The sequence below is a fragment of the Aspergillus mulundensis genome (assembly GCF_003369625.1).
Source record: "Aspergillus mulundensis strain DSM 5745 chromosome Unknown scaffold_1, whole genome shotgun sequence".
NCBI lineage: Eukaryota > Fungi > Ascomycota > Eurotiomycetes > Eurotiales > Aspergillaceae > Aspergillus > Aspergillus mulundensis.
The window spans coordinates 3408712-3428568 of NW_020797889.1; the positions used below are offsets into that span (position 1 = coordinate 3408712).

Sequence of the window (19857 nt, forward strand, 5' to 3'; positions counted from 1 at the left end):
CCGCATATTCTGGACCTGAAAGTGTTCGCTACTATTGTTGCCTGACCAATACTTGTGGTAAAGTATATACAGATTATAAGTCGTCATAGTATCTGGTTTAATGCTCAGAAACGAAGATACCCGCCATGCCCATGCCCTGCAAGGATAACGTCAGCCTAATGTTGAGGGTCTAGGGGAAAGCAGTACTCACCGTTCCAACACACATGGAGGTAACAGCCACCCGCTTGTTCGTTCGTCGCAGCTCGGATAAAGCAGTAACGACCTGCCTGGCACCCGTAGCACCGAGGGGATGACCGAAGGCACTAGAGGGGTCAGTTAAGGGGGTTTTCTTGAGACGAAATCAAGCCTTACATGGCACCACCACGAGGGTTGACTTTGGCCTCATCCAGACCAAGTTTTTGAACACAGTATACACCCTGTCGATTATCAGCGACGTCCTCCAAGGATAGGTCAGGAGAAATACGTACCATTGATGCGAATGCCTCGTTGATCTCGAAAATGTCGACTTCGTTGTTGGTCAACCCGAACTTGGAGAGGATCTTGGGAATAGCATAGGACGGGCCAATACCCATAATCCTCGGCTCCAGGCCAACAACTGTCGCACCAGCAAACTTGCCAAAGATCGGCTGGCCGAGCTCCTGTGCACGGGATCGCTTCATGAGTACGAGTGCCGCGGCGCCGTCGGTGATTTGACTAGCATTGCCACCAGTAGTGCTGCTAGGTTTCCATTGAGGGAACGCGGAGCGAATCTTTCCCAGCGATTCGGCAGTTGTGCCGTAGCGGATACCGTCGTCCTTATCAACGACGATGGATTTGATTTCACCGGTCTTGGGGTCTTTAATTTGTGTCTTGACGGGGACAATCTCATCTTCAAACCAGCCAGCCTTCTGAGCGGCCTCCGCCTTCTGGTAGCTCTTGGCAGCAAACCGGTCGTGCTGCTCACGAGAGATGTCAAACTGGCCGGCAACATTCTCAGAGGTCTGGCCCATGGGTTGCGTATTCTGCGAGGCGATAGGGTGGGACAGGATTGACTCGGACAGATCCGGTGCACCACCGTCGGCGTTGGTGCTCATACTCTCGGCACCAACCGCAATTCCAACATCGATCGAACCGGCGATAATCTGGTTCGCAATGTTCTGGATCGCCAGCAACCCAGAAGAGCAGAAACGGTTGGTAACGGATGCAGCGGTGGTCGCAGGGAATCCTGCTGCGAGCACGGCGGAGCGGGCAACATATGCTTGGCCAGGACAGAGAGTGTTGCCGACGCAGACATCTTCGACGAGGTTCGGATCCAACTTTGACTTTTCGCGCACACTCTGTTCAATTCATTAGTCCAGTTAGTCCGGTTTGATGAGCAGCAGTTATCGACATACTGTCAGTAACGAGATAAGCAGGTCATCAAGACGAGTGTCCTTGAGACCACCCTTTCTCGCCTTAGTGAGCGGCGTTCGGACAGCGAGCGTGATTACCTGATCCCGAAAGGTGAGCCTTAGCATTATTAGATGGTGCGAGTCAACATACCACATCGTCGGGGTTCTTGGCCAACAGCTTCTCCCTTGCGGCTGAAGCGCTTGAGCTCGAGAGCTGGTTTGCAATAGAGGAGAGTCTTTGCTGAGGTGATGACATTGTTGGACGGTGTGTGGTGTATGCTTGAGGAGAAAAAAAGAAATCCGAGCGGAGAAGTTCCCCGCGGTATGATATATGAACCAGCTTGGGGCAAGTCTATCAACCGCGGCTCTGGAGAAGAATATCTACGGAGGACTAAATCGACAAACGCGCAAAAACTCCGCTTTGTGTAAATACTGTATACCGCTTTGCTTACCGCTTTTTATCCACCCCTTAAAAAAAAATTTTACCTTTAGTATAGCTAGGTTATTATACAATTCTTAAAGCCTTTATAATAGGTTAGCCACCTATTAATCTTAATCCTTATTAAAAAAAGATTAAAAATCTCTTTATAACTAGTTTTTATATTAATAATATTACTTTGTACTTAAAGCACAAGCACCATCTTAAAGTTAGCAGGCATATAATTTAAATACGCCTTTATAACTAGGGTATTAAACAAAATATATTTTTAAATAATATTATATTTTTAAGTAATAACTTAGCCCTTTATACTTAAATTAAAGTCTTAATATATTAGGTTGGCCTTGGTAAAGTTAATATTCTTAAGGTTTTATATTTTAAAGGGTTTAAAATTTAGGCTTGTACGCTAAGATATATTTATATAAAGCTTAGGATGCTATATTAAACCTAGAATTTAATTTTTAATAAAAAAAAGGTAAATAAGGTTATAAAAACTTTTTATACAAAGCTTGGATCTAGCTAAATTAAAGGTTATAAATAAAGCATGCTAGCAAGTTATTTTTAAAGCAAGGGATTATTAATTAAAAGGTGCAGGTAACTTAAAATATATATTACTTTTATAACCTTTTTTTACCACTAACTTTGTATAAAGATTGGCTCTTTTTAATATATAAAAAACTAGCACCTAAAGCTATATAAAAATGCTTATATAACCTTCAGCGCCACCGGGGTGCTTATATTATACCTAGGCTAAATTTTATTTAGTTTATTAATAACTATCTTAAGCTGGCTCCGTACGGTATTAAGATTTATATAGCTATTAATACCTACTCCCAATATATTATCTAGGTTTATATAGGTATTAGCTCTTATATAGCTATAAGTATACTTAGGCAGTTTTTAAATATACTTAAAGTTACTTTAAGGCAGCCTTGCTTTATATAATTTAATTAAAAGGGGGAAATAGTTTTTCTAGCTAAGGCCCAGCACAAGCTCCAGCAGTTATATTATTTTAAAATCTTTATTAAAAATTATTATTTATATAAAACTAGTACTGCAAACCAGTAAATTAAGGCTTAATAAGGGCAGTTAATTAAGGGTTTACTTTTTTAATATTAAGTAAGTTTTTATATAGTAACTCTAATTTTATACTAATTATACTAATAGGCATACTTTTAAACCCTTGTATAAAATGGGCACTTTTTTAAAAATATTCTAGCTAATTAGATTGCTTTATACGTAATTTACATGCTTATTATCTTAATCTAGATCACATTTTTTATATAAACCTGGAATAACCACCCTATTTACAGGCAATAAAACCAGCTATACTTTATTACTAGCAAGCCTTTTATAAACTATTACTGCCCGGTAGCTAATATACAAGACCATGGTATTAAGTTTAATCCAGAGCTCTTTAAGTTACTACAAAAAAATATACAAGCCTGGGGTAAGTATTATTTTATATAATTTAACCTTAACTAACCTTTGTATACTAGATCCTAATAAGTATCTACTAGCTAAAACTTATGCTTAAACTTATATAGAGCTTTTAAAGCTTGGCTTTAACCCTAAAAGCCCTTTAAAAAGTGCTAGGAATAATAATAACCACTTATTTATCCCCTTTTATATAGTGTACCTTGCCCTTTAAACTAAGCTTAAAGCTTATATTAAAAATAAGCTTAAGCCTAAGCTTAAGCTTTTAAAAAAGCCTACTAGTATATTTAACTAAAATTTATAGTTTATTTTAAATAAGATAAAAGAGGTGGAGTACAATAAAAAGCCTGGTAAAAATAATAATATGCTTGCTTAACTTAGTTAACCTTATTTATAGGTTATTATATAAAAACACAAAAACTTATTTTATTTTAATAAAAAAAACCTTTTTGTACACAACCTTTTAAAATACCTTTATTAAAATTTTGCCCTACAACCGGACGGCCTTATAGTAATATATTAGGCTATAAATTATACCTTGCTTATAATAAGCCTTCACCCCCTTTATAGCCTTATATAAACCCTTAATATTATACAAACCCCTAGCCTTGTACAGGGAACCCGGCTCCCCCTAGTAAAAAGATTATTTTAATTAAAAATAATAATAATATACCTCCTGCCTTTTTTTAAAAAGCCCTCCAGGTCTTTGCCCCTGCTTTTTTACCACTAAAAAAGGAGTCTCCCAAACACTTCCAGCATTTTAACTATACGGGAGGAGCGGAGGATTACTAATAAAAGTTTATTACCTATATAACTTAAATTTTAATATAGGGAACTCCTTGCAAGGTTAAATTTTACCTTCTTATATAAAAAAAAATTTATAAAATTTGGAAGCCTTTGTCCTGTAATCTTATTAGTATATTAAATTAACCTTTAAGGTTTAATCTTATTAATTTAATTAACTACTTTTTTTAAATATTTACTTTATATAAATTTATTCTTATATAATTATCTTGTACAAGGACTTTATTAAGGCCTGCTTAATCTAGGAAATAAAAAAAAACGCGTATAAACTTTAAAATAAGGATAACCTACGCCTTGCCACTATAATTTAATCCTAGCTATACCTGGTCTACCTCTAGTAATTAAATAATAGGATATAAAAAGTGGCTGCTATTCTTAATTAATATAAGGTTTTAGGTAAAAAGGATTATTTAATTTATGTAATTATTATAAAAAATACTATTAAGTTTATACTAAAGCCAGATTAAACACCCCCTAGGAGGTTTACTAAAAAAAAGGCAGCTATATAGGAGCCAAAGATTAAGGTAGAACTAGCTATATAAAAGCCAAAGGTTAAGGCAGAGCCTAAGCCTAAAAAAAAGGCAGCCATATAGGAGCCATAAATTAAGGCAAAACCAGCTTTTATACAAGGCCCTAAAATTAAGGGAGAACTAGCTTTTAAAAAGCATTTAGTCTCTTTCTTAAAGAATATTAAAAAACAGGCTATTAAAAAAAAAAAAGAAACTAGCCTTCTTAATCCAGCCAAGCTTTTTATATAAAAAAAGCAAGAGGATAATAGTGTTGCTTATTATACAAAAAAACATTATTAAATTTAACCTAAGAATGTTAAGCGCTCTGCAAAGTTCAGGATCTTTATTTAAAAAAGAGATTTATCCTATATAAAAGCCTTAACGCCTTATTAATTCCGCTTGTTACATAAATTAATATATGCTGTACAAAGGCCTTAACACCTTGTTAATTTATTTTATATAAAGGCCTTAACGCCTTGTTAATTTTACTTACTTTACTATTCTTAATATGCTATACAAAGGCCTCAACACCTTATTAATTCCGCTTGCTTTACTATTCTTAATATCTTATATAAAGGCCTTAACGCCTTGTTAATTCCACTTGTTGCATAAATTAATAAAATTATTATTTATTTTAATTATTATTTTAGGGTTTTACCTTTTGTTCCTGTACAAAGGGTTAAATGCCTGCTTTAAAAAGTTAGGCTTAGGGTTTTTATATAAAGCTTGCGGTGCGGAACACTTAGTATTTAAGTTACTAGTAAATTTATAACTCTAGGCTTAATTTTACCTTTATATAAAGGCAAGTTTAGGTTTATAGTACCACTATCCAGGCCTTTGTATAAAGGTAAAATTAAGCCTAAAGTTATAAGTGCGGCCTTTATATATATAGAGCGTATAAAAGCAAGTGCAGCCTTTATATAAAGGCAAGTGCAGCCTTGTATAAAGGCAAGTACAGCCTGGTAAAGCTTTAATAAGCTTGCGGAACACTTAGTATTTAAGTTACTAGTAAGATCTATAACTTTAGGCTTAATTTTAGCCTTGGTGCCCGGACAGTGGTATCATAAACCTAAACTTGCCTTTATATAAAGGCAAAATTAAGCCTGGAGTTATAAATCTTACTAGTAAAGCTTTAATAGGCTTGCAGAACACTTAGTATCTAAGTCACCAATAAGATCTATAACTCCAGGCTTAATTTTGCCTTTATACAAAGGCCGGACAGTGGTACCATAAACCCAAACTTACCTTTATACATAAACTCCAGGCCTTTATACAAAGGCAAGTTCGGGTCTATAATACCACTATCCAGGCACCAAGGCTAAAATTAAGCCTGGAGTTATAAATTTTACTAGTAACTTAAATACTAAATGTTCCGCAAGCCTATTAAAGCTTTACCAGGCCGCACTTGCCTTTATATAAGGCCGCACTTGCCTTTATATAAAGGCCGCACTTGCCTTTATTCCAAGCCTTTATATAAAGGCAAGTTTAGGTCTATGGTACCACTATCCAGGCACCAAAAGTTATCTTTTAAACTGCTTGCCTTTAGAAATAGTTAGTACTATATAAAAATCTCTTTCTTTTTGCATACCTTGCCCTGCGGAATACTTAGTATCTAAGTCACTAGTAAGATTTATAACTCTAGGCTTAATTTTAGCCTTTATATAAAGGCCGGGAGTTATTTAGCCTTTATATAAAGGCTAGGAGTTAGGGATAAAGTTGCCTTTATATAAAGGCTAAAATTAAGCCTAAAGTTATAAATTATACTAGTAAATAAAAATAAAGTTCTTAAAGTAAAGTGGCTAGTTTTATATAAAAATATTTAAGGTATTTAGTTAGGTGGTCACAACTAAGCAACATAATATACTAAGGCCTTATTATTCTTTTTTTTTTTTTTTTTTTTTTTTTTTTTTTTTTTTTTTTTCGTTTTTTTATTTTTTTTTTTTTTTTTTTTTTTCTTTCTTTTTTTTTTTTCTTCTCTCCAACCATTATTAATATAATGGCGTATATTTAGCCCTTTACCTTTTATTTCCTATTTTAAAAAGGCATTAGCTAACCTTTTATACACTGGCAATGGCCCTTATAAGGCCTTTTTATATAAGAATAGCTAAGTAAGGCTATCCCTAGTGTGCCGTGTTACTAAAAATTAGTAAGTAACCTTTTTTTTTCCCTTTTAGTTGCTCCAAGACACTTGCTAATAGCTTTATATACTAGTAATAGCTTTTAAAGGTCTTGTATAAAATCTTTAAGGCCATCCTAGTATATAGTGTTACTAAAAACTAGTATATAATTTTTTTTTTTTTTTTAGCCCTTTGCCTCCGCCCTTTAAGCTTTATAAAATGCTAAATACCTTATACCTTACACTAGTTAAACACTAGCTAATAGCTTTGTACGCTAGTAATAGCTTTTAAAAGGTTTTATATAAGACCTTTAAGGCTATCCAGTATATAGTAATTTTTAGATTTATTACTTATCCTAGTGTTAAGCCGGCTTGGCTAAAAATGGATTTAAGTGCTATTTTTAAGCGTATTTTTTAATAAACTCCCGCGGGTTAGCCTTTAAAACTTTTTATTAAGGGTTAAAAGTTAGCCCGGTTCTACCATAATTATATATAAAAATAGTTAATAGCCCGTCCGGGCAGGTTAGTAATTATTATACATAGTAGTATAAGGCCTAATTAAATAATATTACACTAGGACTTATACACAAACACCCTTTTAATTACTTCCCAGGGGGAGAAAGTAAGTATCCCATGCAGGTATTATTAACACCCGGGTGGTTTTTATTCCTTTATAAAATGTATTTACCTTTCTAGTGCATTTAGTGGGTGCTATGCTAATTATAAATAGCTAAATAATACTTTTGCGTGCACTATATAGAATAATTATTAAAGGGCAGGACTATAAACTACTCCTAGTTAACCCTAAGGTTATTATTAAAAATAAGTTACCCGCGGACCTATACAAAAAGGGCTTATTATAGGTAGTATAAAAAATCTAATTAACTTAAACCTAAAGAAGGGAGAGGCGGAGAATCCAATTAACTTAAATTAAGGATTTTTTTTATTTTTATATAATTAGTTAAGGGACACTGCACTGCGGGCGTTTAGGTGTTTAAGTATTTAGGTGTTTTTATTTTACCCAAGCGTTAGCTTGCACCTTTTTATAATACTTAAAATAAGTAGCCGTATAGTAAAACTAAGCAAGTCATGGTGTATCTAATTTTCTGCCAGCAAAATACTAAGCAAATACATAGTATTACACTATAAGTAGAGTTTTTGCGCATTTGTCGATTTAGTCCTCCGTAAATATCAGCCGAGACTGGGCCAGGGGTAGGTACAGCCGAGAGTCGGTCGGCTTGAGAACGGGCATTTCTGCCGATCAACGCTTTGGGAAGATCTCGATGACGGCAGGTTTGACGGCCATTCTTGAAGCCTTAAAGACCTCATTCATGGATATATTACCATCTGATGCGCAAACCCGAGGGACAGCGTCCAAGTTGTGATCAAGGAAGACTGGAAAGCATCGGGACCCCAGCCAGATGAGCTGCCGAGTATTGTAACAGGGGCGTAAGATACGGTATTTCTGGTGGCCTCGGCTGCCTCGGTGTGGGCCTCCATGTTGACAGAGCAGATCTCGACTTGCTGGGGAAGCGATCTACCTCCGACATGGACTCATGGATAACGCTGGACAATTCATTTTTGGTCATCATGATCCCAGAGTACGAAGCTCGCACAGCTTGTTACACACCGGGGAGTAGCTGTAGTGTAACAGCTTGAATATGCCGGGAATGAATGCCCTACTCCGTACAAAGAAACATGTGCGGGGGACTTCCGGCGTGGGGAACAAGAGAGAAGAATGCCTCAATGCCTGCCCCTGTTAGCGCCTTTGGTTCTTGGGGTCATGGACCAAACAAAGCTCCGGTCTCCGCCATAGTCATGCAAATGCGTTTGTCGGCCTTCGGGTCTGACATGTCACTGCACTGCCGGCTTTCGCCCCAATGACACGTACGGAGCTGGCCCAGCGCCAGTTCCCGTCCCCAGATTCCGTGCCTACGTTAGGCTCGCCAGCGTTCCTTGCTGGATCCAGTTCTCCAGACCTGGGATAGATAAAAGGCTTAGCCTGGCCGCTCAAATGATTGCGGGGCTGATATTGTCTACTTTCCTTTGCGTTTTGGTAGTGTTCGCCATGGACCTCCTGTCTGAGATTGGCGTGCCCGCCGTGGCCATGGCATCAGCGCTGTCAGTCGCGGCTGGTGCTTACCTAGATGCCAAATTCTCGGTCTCTACAGATTTATCTACTATGCTTGGTGACCGGGCTTTTGGAAAACGTCTGGCACAGCGCATGGCTCAACTGGGGGACACGCCTACCGTCTATGGGATGCTCCATCGAGTGGTTGAAGTGGAAAAACGTGGCTCAGCTGAAGCGATTTGGTTTGAAGGAAAATCATGGACATATGCCGAGCTGAAAGATCGTACGTCCTGCATCTCTAAAGTTATTCTCAATGCTGATACATCGCGTATAGTTGCGGACCGATTGGCCACTCTGCTCAGCGAGCGAGGCATCAACGCAGGCGACTTTGTCGCTGTCTTTACCACAAACTCGCCAGAGATGGTCGCCATTATCTATGCGCTTTCGAAGCTTGGGGCTGTTGCTGCTCTGATCAACGTCAACCTGCGAGGTATTCACGTTCAACCCTAACTCTCTCTTGAACAATCGTGTCTAACCAGTTGGCGGCCAGATGACACATTTTTACACTGTCTGAATGTCTCCGGCTCCAAGCTTATTATTTCTACTCCTGATCTGTCACAATTTGTGTGCTCCGAGTTGCCTCACCTGTCATTCAACATATCCTCTTTCGACGGCATCTCTACGGTGTCTGATTTGATCACAACAGCGGAATTACAGCAGTACTCTCCCTCCAGGATAACAGCTGCAAAACGAACACCAACAGATTTATCAGCACTTATATACACGTCAGGAACTACCGGAAAGCCAAAGGCCTGCGCCATCCGTAACATGATGGCCATGATAACATCGAATCCATTGTCTCGAGATGCCAACAACCCGTCAAGATACTTCCCGCTACGAACCTACTGCTCACTTCCACTTTTCCACGGTACAGCCTATTTCACCGGGCTGTGCTACTCAGTAGGAAACGCAGGCACCCTGTGTATCCGCCGCAAGTTCTCTGCTTCCAAGTTCTGGAAGGACGTACACGACTCACGAGCCACTCGCATCCTATATATTGGAGAGCTGTGCAGATATCTCATGGCTACGCAGGCGTCACCGTTCGACCAAAACCACTCCTGTATTGTCGCCTCCGGCAACGGCTTGCGAGGAGACATCTGGGACCGCTTCCGCGAGAGGTTCAACGTTCCCGAGATCCGTGAGTTCTATCGCTCAACCGAGGGCGTCGCCAAGTACGACAACCATGGCTTTGGATCATGGGGAGCCGGGAAGGTTGGTTTCTCAGGACCAATCAGACGGTTCTTTGAAGACGACACAATTATCGTGAAATACGATCCGGACACAGAGCTACCCTATCGGGACCCCAAGACGGGATTCTGCGTCAAGGCAAAGATTGGCGAGGAAGGAGAGGCAATCGGTCGTGTTAGAAACCGTGGCATGCTCACCGAATACTTACGGAATGAAGACGCTACCGAGAAGAAGCTTCTTCGAGACGTCTTTGAGAAGGGAGACCTTTTCCAACGCACCGGTGATCTACTTGTCCAGGACTCGGATGGGTGGATAAAATTCCAAGACCGGGTGGGCGATACCTTCCGGTGGAAGGGCGAGAATGTCAGCGCAGGAGAGATTCGAGATCACATTTCCGCCATTCCTGGTGTTCATGACGCTGTTGTTTATGGCGTTAAGCTTGGAGCGTATGATGGACAGGCAGGCGCGGCGGGCATCACTCTTGAAGAGCACACAGAGGCCGCGGCGAATGAGTTCATGGGCAAGCTTCATGCGGAGTTGAAGAAGAAGGGTGTGCCGTCGTACGCTGTGCCGCGGCTTGTCCGGTTGACAGAAAAGTGAGTCTCCCCAACTGAAACTGTTGTATATTGTCTAATTAGCTCGTGATAGGGTTGCGACTGGAGTCACGTTCAAGCAGGCCAAGGGCGAGTTGACGAAGAAGGGCTGGAACCCTCTCGGCGACTGGAACGGCGACAAGCTGTATTGGTTGAACGGCACAAGATATGAGAAACTTACGGAGCCAATTTGGGCGTCCATTGAAAATGGGCAGGCTAAGTTGTGATTTTGTTTGTATAGACTTGGATACCTGGTCATTGTATATTTAAGCGTATATATTCTGTACCCTGCAATATTAGACATTCTGTCAGCGTCCAGTTTTTGCCTCCGCACTCCACCAAGATCGGCATCCTGTCCCATTCCCTGTTTCTCAACCCCAGCCGTCTAAAACTCGTGCTTTAGCAGCTCCAATGGCTCTCCATCTCGGTCTAGCCCGTCTAGCTTATCGCTTGCGCCGGGACTGAGGGGTCAAGCCTTCCGTGGCGAGATTGCAAAATTTCTGCCCCTCCATCTTTATGATTCAGATTCTGGCAAAGGAAACGCCAGTCTCTTTTCAAGCGCACTCTCGGCATGGCTGTCGCATCCCGAGACATGGATGGGAAACCCCAGCCTATTGTCCGAGACATCGATGCCGAGGCGCAGGCCGAACAACCAGCAGCTCCCGATCAATTCGACGAGAGCTACCGGACCACGCGATCAGAGATCTGGGCTTACTACGCGTGCGTGATATTTTAATCCAAGAGAACCCTCGCTAAACAGCCCCTCCAGCTATTACATAGGAAACAATGGCCTCTCATTGTTCAGTAAGTGCCATCTCAAGCCATCACCTTGGCAAAGCTTAGCATTGTACTGATACCAACCAGATTTTGCGCCAACTGCGTTTCAGAATCTCTTATCACAAGCAGCGAACGAGGACGGACTGCTCCTCTTCGCCGGCCGACTCCGCTCAGTGGAGAGCATCGTCCTCCTCTGCAACGGCATCTCCTTCGCCATCCAAGTCCTCGTCTTCCTAGTCATCGGCAGCTTCGCGGACTTCGGCACCTGGCGCCCGAATATCCTGATCGGATTATCGCTCGTCGCATACGGCATTGGTTTCGGCTGGCTAGGCGTTCACGATGCGGAGAAATGGCATGTCGCCGTGGGCCTGTATATCGTTGGTCTGATCGCCTACCAGACAACCCTAACGTTCTGGACGGCCGCGTTCCCCGGTCTTGCGCGCAACACGCTCGAAATGAAGCAGAAGGCGGACGAGTACCAAGCTAGTAGTATCACGCGTGAAGAGTACGATTTTGCGGACACCATGAAGCGCAGCCAGCTTGCGAACATCGCGTTCTATGTCCAGTCTGTTGCGGAGATCTTTATCCTCGCTGTTATTGTCGGCATTATGTTTGGCCTTAGGGTTGATGATAGCCAGGCGAATAACAACTGGGGGCTTAGTGTCCTGATTGCGTTTGCGAGTGGTGTCTGGCTGCTTGTTTCGCTGCCTTGGTTCTTCCTGGAGAAGAGACGGCCCGGTCAGGATACCGGGGGCAGGAGTATCTTTCTGGCTGGGTTGCGGCAGATCTACGTGGCTGCGAGGCAGATCTGGAAGCTTAAGCAGAGCTTGCTCTATCTTGTTGGTAGGTTTGAACCGGCCCCGGCTCTGTCTGGTCCACAACCCCTCGTGGTGAAGTCTATACGGAGCACTAACAACGTGCAACAGGATACTTCCTCCTCGGCGACTCCCTAAACACCACCGTAACCGTCATCTCAACCCTCCAAAACAGCATCGTCGCCTACAACACCCTCCAGCTCACCTACCTGCTAATCGTCGGCATCGCCGCCCAAGCAGTGGGCATCTACGCCTTCTGGACCCTGCAAACGCGCCTCTCCCTCTCCCCGCTAACCCTCTTCCACGCAATCGCCGTCTCCATAATCATCCTCGACCTCTGGGGCATGATAGGCATCTTCACCCGCCACTTCGGCTTCCACAACACCTGGGAGATCTGGGCGTACCAAGCATACTACGGGCTCTTCGTGTGCCCGTGGTACAGCTACAGCCAGATCATGATTTCCGAGGTCACGCCGCGCGGCCACGAGTTCCTTTTCTTCTCGCTGTTTAGTATCGTGGGCAAGACGAGTAGCTTTATTGGCCCGCTTGTGAGCAGTGCGATTATCGATGCGAGTCCCTCGGGGAATGCGAGTCTGCCGTTCTATTTTTTGCTTGGCGTTAGTGTGCTTGCTGCCGGGGGGTTGGCGCTTTTCTTGGATTTGGGGAGGAGTAAGAGGGAGCAGGAGGTTTTCTTGGAGGAGAAGAAGCTGGGGGTTGTAGATAGGGCTTAGGTATATTTGTTACTCCTCTTGTTTTGACGATTTTTAGAGAGATACAGAGAATTGCTTTTGCCAAACCCGTATCAGACTAGATGCTTCTGCGCTTAGGCGGCGATTTATGTACTAATTGAAACAAGCATATACTGATGTACAGGGCGAACGGGAGCTGGATTGGTTCAAGCCAATTTATCTATGATCTGGACTGAGATGACTGACTGAGATGACTGACTGAGATGACTGACTGAGATGACTGCCATGAATAGATAGATAGATTTTGATTCTGCCGTAATGTTCAGACAAAAAAGTATAACGCCAGCCCATGCCATGCCTAGCGCCTATTGTTGGGAATACATCAGAAGGGGTCTAGGAAAACAACGCAACAAGCCAAAAAGGACAAACAAAAGGCAAGCAGGCATCAAGCCCTGCTCACTCATTCGTCGTCCGAGTCTGCCTTCGACTTGCTCTTCTTCTTCTTTTTCTTCTCTTTCTTTTCGGACGCATCGACGTCCGCCTCCGCCTCCGCCTCCGCCTCCCTCTTCCGCTTCTTTTTCTTTTCTTTCTTCTCCTTCTTGGCCCTCTCTGCCTCTTCCAAGTCCTCCGGTGCAACGAACGCCTTCTCCCGCTCCTTCATCTTCTCCTCGCGCTTTAATCGCTGCTTCTCCATGACCTCTTCCTTCTGCGCGCGGTCCTTGGCCTCCTTGGACAAGAAGTACTCTCCAGACTCGATCTGCAGATCCACCTTGCTCTTCTCCGGCGCCGGCGGGAAAGGAGTGTAGACCTTCTTTGTCTTGTCGGTGACCTTGAACGGCATGCGACGCTTGGACAGTGTGCGCTTCTTGAAGTTAGGGAGGAATCGGTCCCATGACTCGGCGGCCAGTGTGGGGTCCTTGGCGAGTTCGCGCTTGATCATGAGCTCCTTGATGTGGTAGATTGGGTGGATGTTGGCCATGCAGTCGTCGACGATTCTCCGGACTTCCTTCAGACCTTTGTAGGGGCCCATCGCGGCGACGGTGTTTCCCTGCACGAGGATGTAGGTGCCTGTTAAGAGCTCGAGGGCCTTGAGGGTTGAGCCTTGCGGGCCGAGGATACGTTGGCGACGCTTGACGAAGCGTTCCTTGTTGCGGACTTGATTTCTGATCTTGATGACATCGCATGCGACGCCGTCTTCGAGGATTTTAAGGGCCTGTAAAAATACGGTGTCAGGATGGAGGGACGAAAATGTAGCTCTGAAAAGTGATACCCACCTGCTGAACAGGAACACTTCGCGATAACAGCTTAACCAGATCACGAGCCTTGAGAATCGCCGCCGGATCGAAAGTCTTCCGTGTCGTCTTAACTGTCATGCTACCCTCGACCAAATCCAGAGTACAAGCGATTCCATGCTTCTCCAGCGCCCTCGTCACAACCGGCCATGCTTCCTTCAGATATACCTCTCGATACTTGGGGAATAGCGTGGCGAATGAGGATTCTTCGGCGAAACTACCGGCGGCGTTGTCTTCTGGTTTGAATTCATCGATCTAGCGGACAAGATACAGGTTAATTACAAACAGCGGAGACGTAATCTGTCCCATCCGAAAACGCACCTTCCACTTGTCGATGTCGTCCGTATCCCACGGCTTCTCTTTGTTGTTTGTAGAAGGCATTTTGAACGAGTTCCTGGTGGTCAAGATGGACCGCAAGATTGAATGATGCGAAATTCTTTTGATGGCGGAAACATTTTTGGTCCGCGGCCACTTACCCGGATAGGAAGGATACTAAGCCTTAAGGGTAAGGCACAAATCAGGCAGACACTACTAGCACCCATAGCTCTCGACGTTCGACCCTTACCTCACTAAACAGTTGATTTCCTGCATTACGCATGGACCTCATCTTATGCTTAATTTACTCCAAGTTCTAGACTGCGTCGACTTTGGGCGAACTGCGGAGCAGCTCCGACCTGAGATCGGCCGGCCCAATTTCTGGCTGATTCAATTCAACCCCTGGATTACTGGAATGGGCGCCGGCTCTTAGATAGTACGTATGTGGTGGGGTGTAACACTAGCCATACCAGAATCTCACGATTTTTGGATTGCTGATGAGTGGGAATCGGCGGCATTGCTCAAATATGAGCTGAGGTGAGACCGGTCCCCTTGTCTCAGAGATACGTGTTCCGAAGATACCGTGTGCTCCCAGCCTTTTGCCGCAGTACTTTTGCGTCCAAGGAAGCTTGGGCTCCAAGCCTTAACAGGTTGGGTATCTCTTTGGCCTTGTAGGTGGACACCTAGAACATTCAAAGCCCGCCGATCTAAAACAATAGTTCGGCTCAAGTAAACGATTTCAGCTTCAAGCACTGGAGCAGCAAGCAGGCAGGCAGATACTTCATAGTTCCATCATTAACTTAACATGGTCTTTGTTGGTTCAGACGTAGCTTACTTGGCTTGGATGCGATAACATACGTATCAGAGTATCTCCTTGGCCGGAGGGGGGATTAAGGTGACATCGATAAGTTGCTTGGGGTATCTAGCGTAGCTCCTCTTCAAGATATCAATATGTCTTCCAGTGACTCTTGAGTCTCAATCAGAGAGTAAATGTGGATTTGCTATCGAATCAGGGCTCGGAGCCAAAGATCGAGGTGCTGGGTCGTTGAGAGGTCGGAGTATTTAGCTGGTTCGGTGTTAGCCAGGTGCAGAAGCCAGATGGGAAATACTTTTGAGAGATTACCTGAGTACGAGTCGAGGTGGAGGGTTCTTTAAAGGTTGATTTGGTGTAAGGTTCAAGCGCACCCGTGATGTTGGGGCTTCTCCTTCCACTTTCTTTCATCAACATTTCCCCCTCCTTTCCCCTCTTCCTGTCCATCACACCCTTTCTCTGATCAGACTCAAGGACTCCTATTGAGAAATGTGAGTTATGCTGGTCTTTGTTACTGCTATCACTGTGCCTTTCGCCCTCAATTCCTTTTTCTCTCCGTGGAATGCTATTGCCGCCGATCCCGCATGCTAGTTTCAGTGATAAGCAACTCACCAGACGCGATCTCCTGGGAGCTGGTCTTGCTTGGGCAACATAAAGCAGCTTCTTGCTGAGACGGGGACTCTTTGTTTTATTCTTAGGCAGTGGGACCGGCACGCCTTGCCTCTCTTGAGTTGCGCATATGCAGAAGAGCTTGAAACCACTCGTCACAGACTGACAATGCGGGAGGAGTCTAGCGATTGGGACTCCTAGAAGCCTTCTTGTGATATTGGGAAGACAATGTAGGTATTCCGATGATCTGATTTTGTTTGAACGGCAACAATGGATCTTGAATATCACAGTGTTCAATCAACTGACCACTCTCGAGCTGAAATTAGGCACTAACTAGCGTTAACCTCATCAGTTTTGTTGGCGGTACTGGACGCTTCAGCACAGAATACCCAAATCCAGCAAAATCTCATCACAAACCAGGCTCCTATGCTATCATGGACTGACCAAGCAGCCGGACACCGTTCCATTTCCGGTCAACACCGAGGCTTTCGTCCGATACAAACATACCTATACTATTAGAAGACTGCGTCAGACTTTTGGGGTTATGGCCTTACAGTGGAAAATAGGCTTTCAGGCTTCGGTCGCCTACCTCACCCTGGGCTTTGGATATCAGATCTCGGTATTGCGCTTGTGGCATACGAAGGCGCCGAGTCATCGGGAATAGGGACGAGGAGGCAAGCAACCTCATGATATTCTCACTATTCATCGCACCTATGTCTCGGCTCGTGGGGTCTGAGGGTTATTGTCAGCACAATGACCTAGACAGGCACAAGGTTCCAACCGGCTACATACTGTCAGGCCACGCGGAAAGAGGCAGGGGAATCATCTTTGCATCAACTTCTGTAAACCCTGCTGCAGTCAACAAGGTCTTCAAGCGGGTCCCAACCCTGAGATCCTTGATGTCTTCCATTGACCTCATGAGGTGCGAGCTCCATTGCCGCAATGCGTGGTTCTCGGTAATGGAGCCGTTGTCTGATTGGACATTGAAGTATATTTCGATCAGTTGAACCCATCCCCCGGGCTTGAGTACTCTATACCATCCAACCGTTAGCCCTGTGCCATCAACAATGGGCTTGGTGGTACGGCCCCACCGTCAAGAACGGAACCTTTTGATGTCTAGAATATATGATGGCCAACGGGACCGGTTGATGCCCGCCGCTAGGAGTCGAGAGTGGACAAGGTCAAAGCAACTCGGAGAGAAGGTAAAGGGGCGGTTCAGATCATCTACCTAGCGAGAAGGTCGTCAGCTTTTACTGCTTGATTCTGACCACCACTAGAAGGATGTACTTTTGGGAAACAAGAACAAGTGCAAGACAGCCTCTGGTATGTTGGGGATGAAGGGGTGTTCGAGCGCGGGGTTGTGCACGTATTCCGGTAGACGAAGGTATGGTAGCTTACCTGGAGCCAGAGGTTTTCCGGTGTATCGTCCGGGTTCATGAAAGGGTAAATGTCGATTCCAATCACCTAACAACGATAGAGAGGTTAGTTAACCAAGTTTTAGAGTCATGCGTGTGTATGGATATGAACCTCGCAGTCAGGATTTTGCTCTGCTACATCAACGGCCCAAGCTCCGGTGCCATATCCACAGTCTAGCACCCTTCGAAGCCGTGGGATAGGAGGAAAGACCAGGCGGTTATCAAACACTTTGCTGAGAATACGATGCTGAAGTTCCAATCGCTCAGCTTCATCCTATTGACATCAGAGATGAGCTCAAAAGCAAGACACGAAACCAATCTTACTTCGTCCACCGGTTCAAACGAGACCTTGTTATCGATCGAATACTGCTGATACTCACGGCCTTGGATGGAGATAACGCGGAGGTATTCATCGTCTAGTTCCTCTGTCTGCGAGTTCGGGCTCCTTCGGAGACACCAAGTCAGAGTCTCCCCACAAATATCTGGTCAGGCTGGAAGGACGTACGTCATGATTGTACGGCAGGCCCTGTATTAATTCTGTGTCGTCTGGCGAGCCGGCTCAGAAGGAAAAGACAAAGGCTTCATAGCAAGGTGGGATGTTGAAATTCTACCTTGTGGCGGGTGACGCGCGAACTTAGTGTGGTTCGAGTCTTTGTCGAAGCGATCGATGTGGCAGAGCAATCCGTTGGCCTGGGATTACCGCTGGGCACGGACAAAGGACCAGTTAACTTCGCTCTTGAGATGCCCTAGCAAAGGACTATCGACGGGGCACACATTCTTACCCAGGTACGAAACGAACAGATGGGAGAAGACCTTGTTCGGCCTAGAGCCTTTCGCGTCTCAGTCCGATGGGAGCCCACGGCGGGTACATGAAGCAATGCATATGAGCGTCTCTTCGCAAGCGAGGCGAAAGAGAGCTGCAACAACAGATCCGTGACTCAAGGCTCCCGTCCGCTGCCTCCGCATAATTGCCGCTCCTTTCGTCTAACCAAAATACATGTTTACCTTTACATGTATAAGATGATTACATGCAGGCAGATGGCAGGGATAAGACCATGGAGGGGTCGGCAGTGCGCCGCAGAGTGGCACAGTTAACGAATCGCAATGGAGGAATATTGGTCTCACCGGAGAGATCGCCATGGTATGGCCCTAGTCCTCGATCACAGCCCTAGATGGCCAAACTAGTTGCCTGGGAATCGTCTCTGCACTGCTTACTTCGAAACCCCTGACCCCGAGGCATTGGCTGCCCTCGACCATATCCTCGGGGCCGGAAACATGCAGCAAGCCGCCGTCTCATTGTAACGCTCCGGCGGCGGTGGGATGTCAAGCATAGCGAACTCCAGTCAACAACAAAACAACGAGCCCGCCGCATCAGAATTCACGAAAGATCCATTAGTGGGGTTATGCGAGCTTTACAGTATATTGGTGACTGAGAGATATGCACGTCACGAAGTCAACTAGACCCCAAACAGAAATTGGATGGCGAACGAGGGACCAGCCATAAGTGACCGGCGTGTCTTGGAGGGGCAGCGATTTGCAAGGAAAAATCCGCAGGCTCGGTCAGATTCAAAAGAAATTGACCGATCTAGCGATTACGCAGCTGAAGCCTTTTAGGGCTTGAAAAGACCCTTGTCTCTGTGGCTTGATTCAGCTTCCATCTGTCTCTAACGACCCGTTGGTACTCTGTACATGCCGAGATCGAGGAACATGGAATGCAATGATTTCTGTGCTATTGATAGATGTGGCGCCATTGCGACAATAGTCAAACGCGATGGAAATTTTATCTGGGACACCTTTATGCACAGGTTAGTGGGCAGCCCGAAAATGGAGATACTCACATAATCTGCAGCGGGCCCATGGCGTACCGCGAAACCCAGGAGTCTCTGCGTCGATCCAATCTGCAGGATTTCTTGAATTCTTCTTCCCTTTCATCATCTCCGCTCCATGCCTTTGAAGTTTGCTCACCGCTCCTCTGGGCCTTACCTACTGCTTGCATCTTTACTCTGGGCAGTGACACTACTAGGTCTTTCAGATGACCACTCAAGCGGCGTCAAGTCAAATCGAGGACAGCAGGGAGACGAATCTACCTGGAAAGCCAGCCAATGACATCAGTGGGTTATCCTGCGAACCCTCAGTTAGTCTTAAAAGTTCAGAACAATTCGAGGCTTCGAGCGATGGGGCGCTCAAGGATCAATGACCAACGGCTGTGGAGACCTGAAACGGGCTAGTTCTTAACGAGCAATCTCCGCCTGCAAGTGACCTTATAGTGTCTCATTGCATACATTGAGTACAATAACAAGAGCTCAGACTACGGAAATGCTTAACAGAATTGCAGATACTACTTGTCCCGTTAGCCCAGACATGATTGAAACCCACCGGTTGGCTGCAGCTCTGGCCCAGGGACATCGATGGCAAGGTCATGGCTGTTCAGGCGGCATGCTGGGTGCATGTTAGCATGGAGCACTGTTCCTGATTCGAATTGCTGCATAAAAGCGGGACACACTATCCTCAAATCGATAAAGTGCGATAATGGACCAAACGCGCCCT

The 19857-nt window shown here is 44.7% G+C and overlaps 5 protein-coding genes across 5 annotated transcripts; 2 read left to right on the forward strand and 3 right to left on the reverse strand.

The window, feature by feature from the left end:
* Nucleotides 1-97: 97 nt before the first annotated feature.
* DSM5745_02594 (putative peroxisomal 3-ketoacyl-coA thiolase (Kat1)) lies at nt 98-1626 on the reverse strand (the record flags this gene model as incomplete). The annotated part of the gene is made up of 6 exons (XM_026744610.1): nt 98-136; nt 191-302; nt 352-416; nt 468-1316; nt 1374-1469; nt 1522-1626. The coding sequence occupies 6 exons, from the start codon at nt 1624-1626 to the stop codon at nt 98-100; spliced, it is 1266 nt and encodes a 421-aa protein (XP_026607773.1).
* A 7117-nt stretch (nt 1627-8743) lies between these two features.
* DSM5745_02595 (putative bifunctional fatty acid transporter/acyl-CoA synthetase (FAT1)) lies at nt 8744-10814 on the forward strand (the record flags this gene model as incomplete). Its single annotated transcript, XM_026744611.1, has 4 exons — nt 8744-9029; nt 9081-9236; nt 9297-10590; nt 10643-10814. The coding sequence occupies 4 exons, from the start codon at nt 8744-8746 to the stop codon at nt 10812-10814; spliced, it is 1908 nt and encodes a 635-aa protein (XP_026607774.1).
* A 344-nt stretch (nt 10815-11158) lies between these two features.
* DSM5745_02596 (MFS transporter) lies at nt 11159-12910 on the forward strand (the record flags this gene model as incomplete). Its single annotated transcript, XM_026744612.1, has 4 exons — nt 11159-11307; nt 11357-11391; nt 11452-12207; nt 12291-12910. 4 exons carry the CDS (start codon nt 11159-11161, stop codon nt 12908-12910), a joined length of 1560 nt encoding a protein of 519 aa, XP_026607775.1.
* Nucleotides 12911-13328: 418 nt separating this feature from the next.
* Nucleotides 13329-14541, reverse strand: DSM5745_02597 (KRR1 small subunit processome component; the record flags this gene model as incomplete). The annotated part of the gene is made up of 3 exons (XM_026744613.1): nt 13329-14081; nt 14143-14415; nt 14482-14541. The coding sequence occupies 3 exons, from the start codon at nt 14539-14541 to the stop codon at nt 13329-13331; spliced, it is 1086 nt and encodes a 361-aa protein (XP_026607776.1).
* Nucleotides 14542-16728: 2187 nt separating this feature from the next.
* DSM5745_02598 (uncharacterized protein) lies at nt 16729-17820 on the reverse strand (the record flags this gene model as incomplete). Its single annotated transcript, XM_026744614.1, has 5 exons — nt 16729-16926; nt 17294-17359; nt 17423-17584; nt 17635-17755; nt 17816-17820. 5 exons carry the CDS (start codon nt 17818-17820, stop codon nt 16729-16731), a joined length of 552 nt encoding a protein of 183 aa, XP_026607777.1.
* Between the last annotated feature and the right edge of the window lie 2037 nt (nt 17821-19857).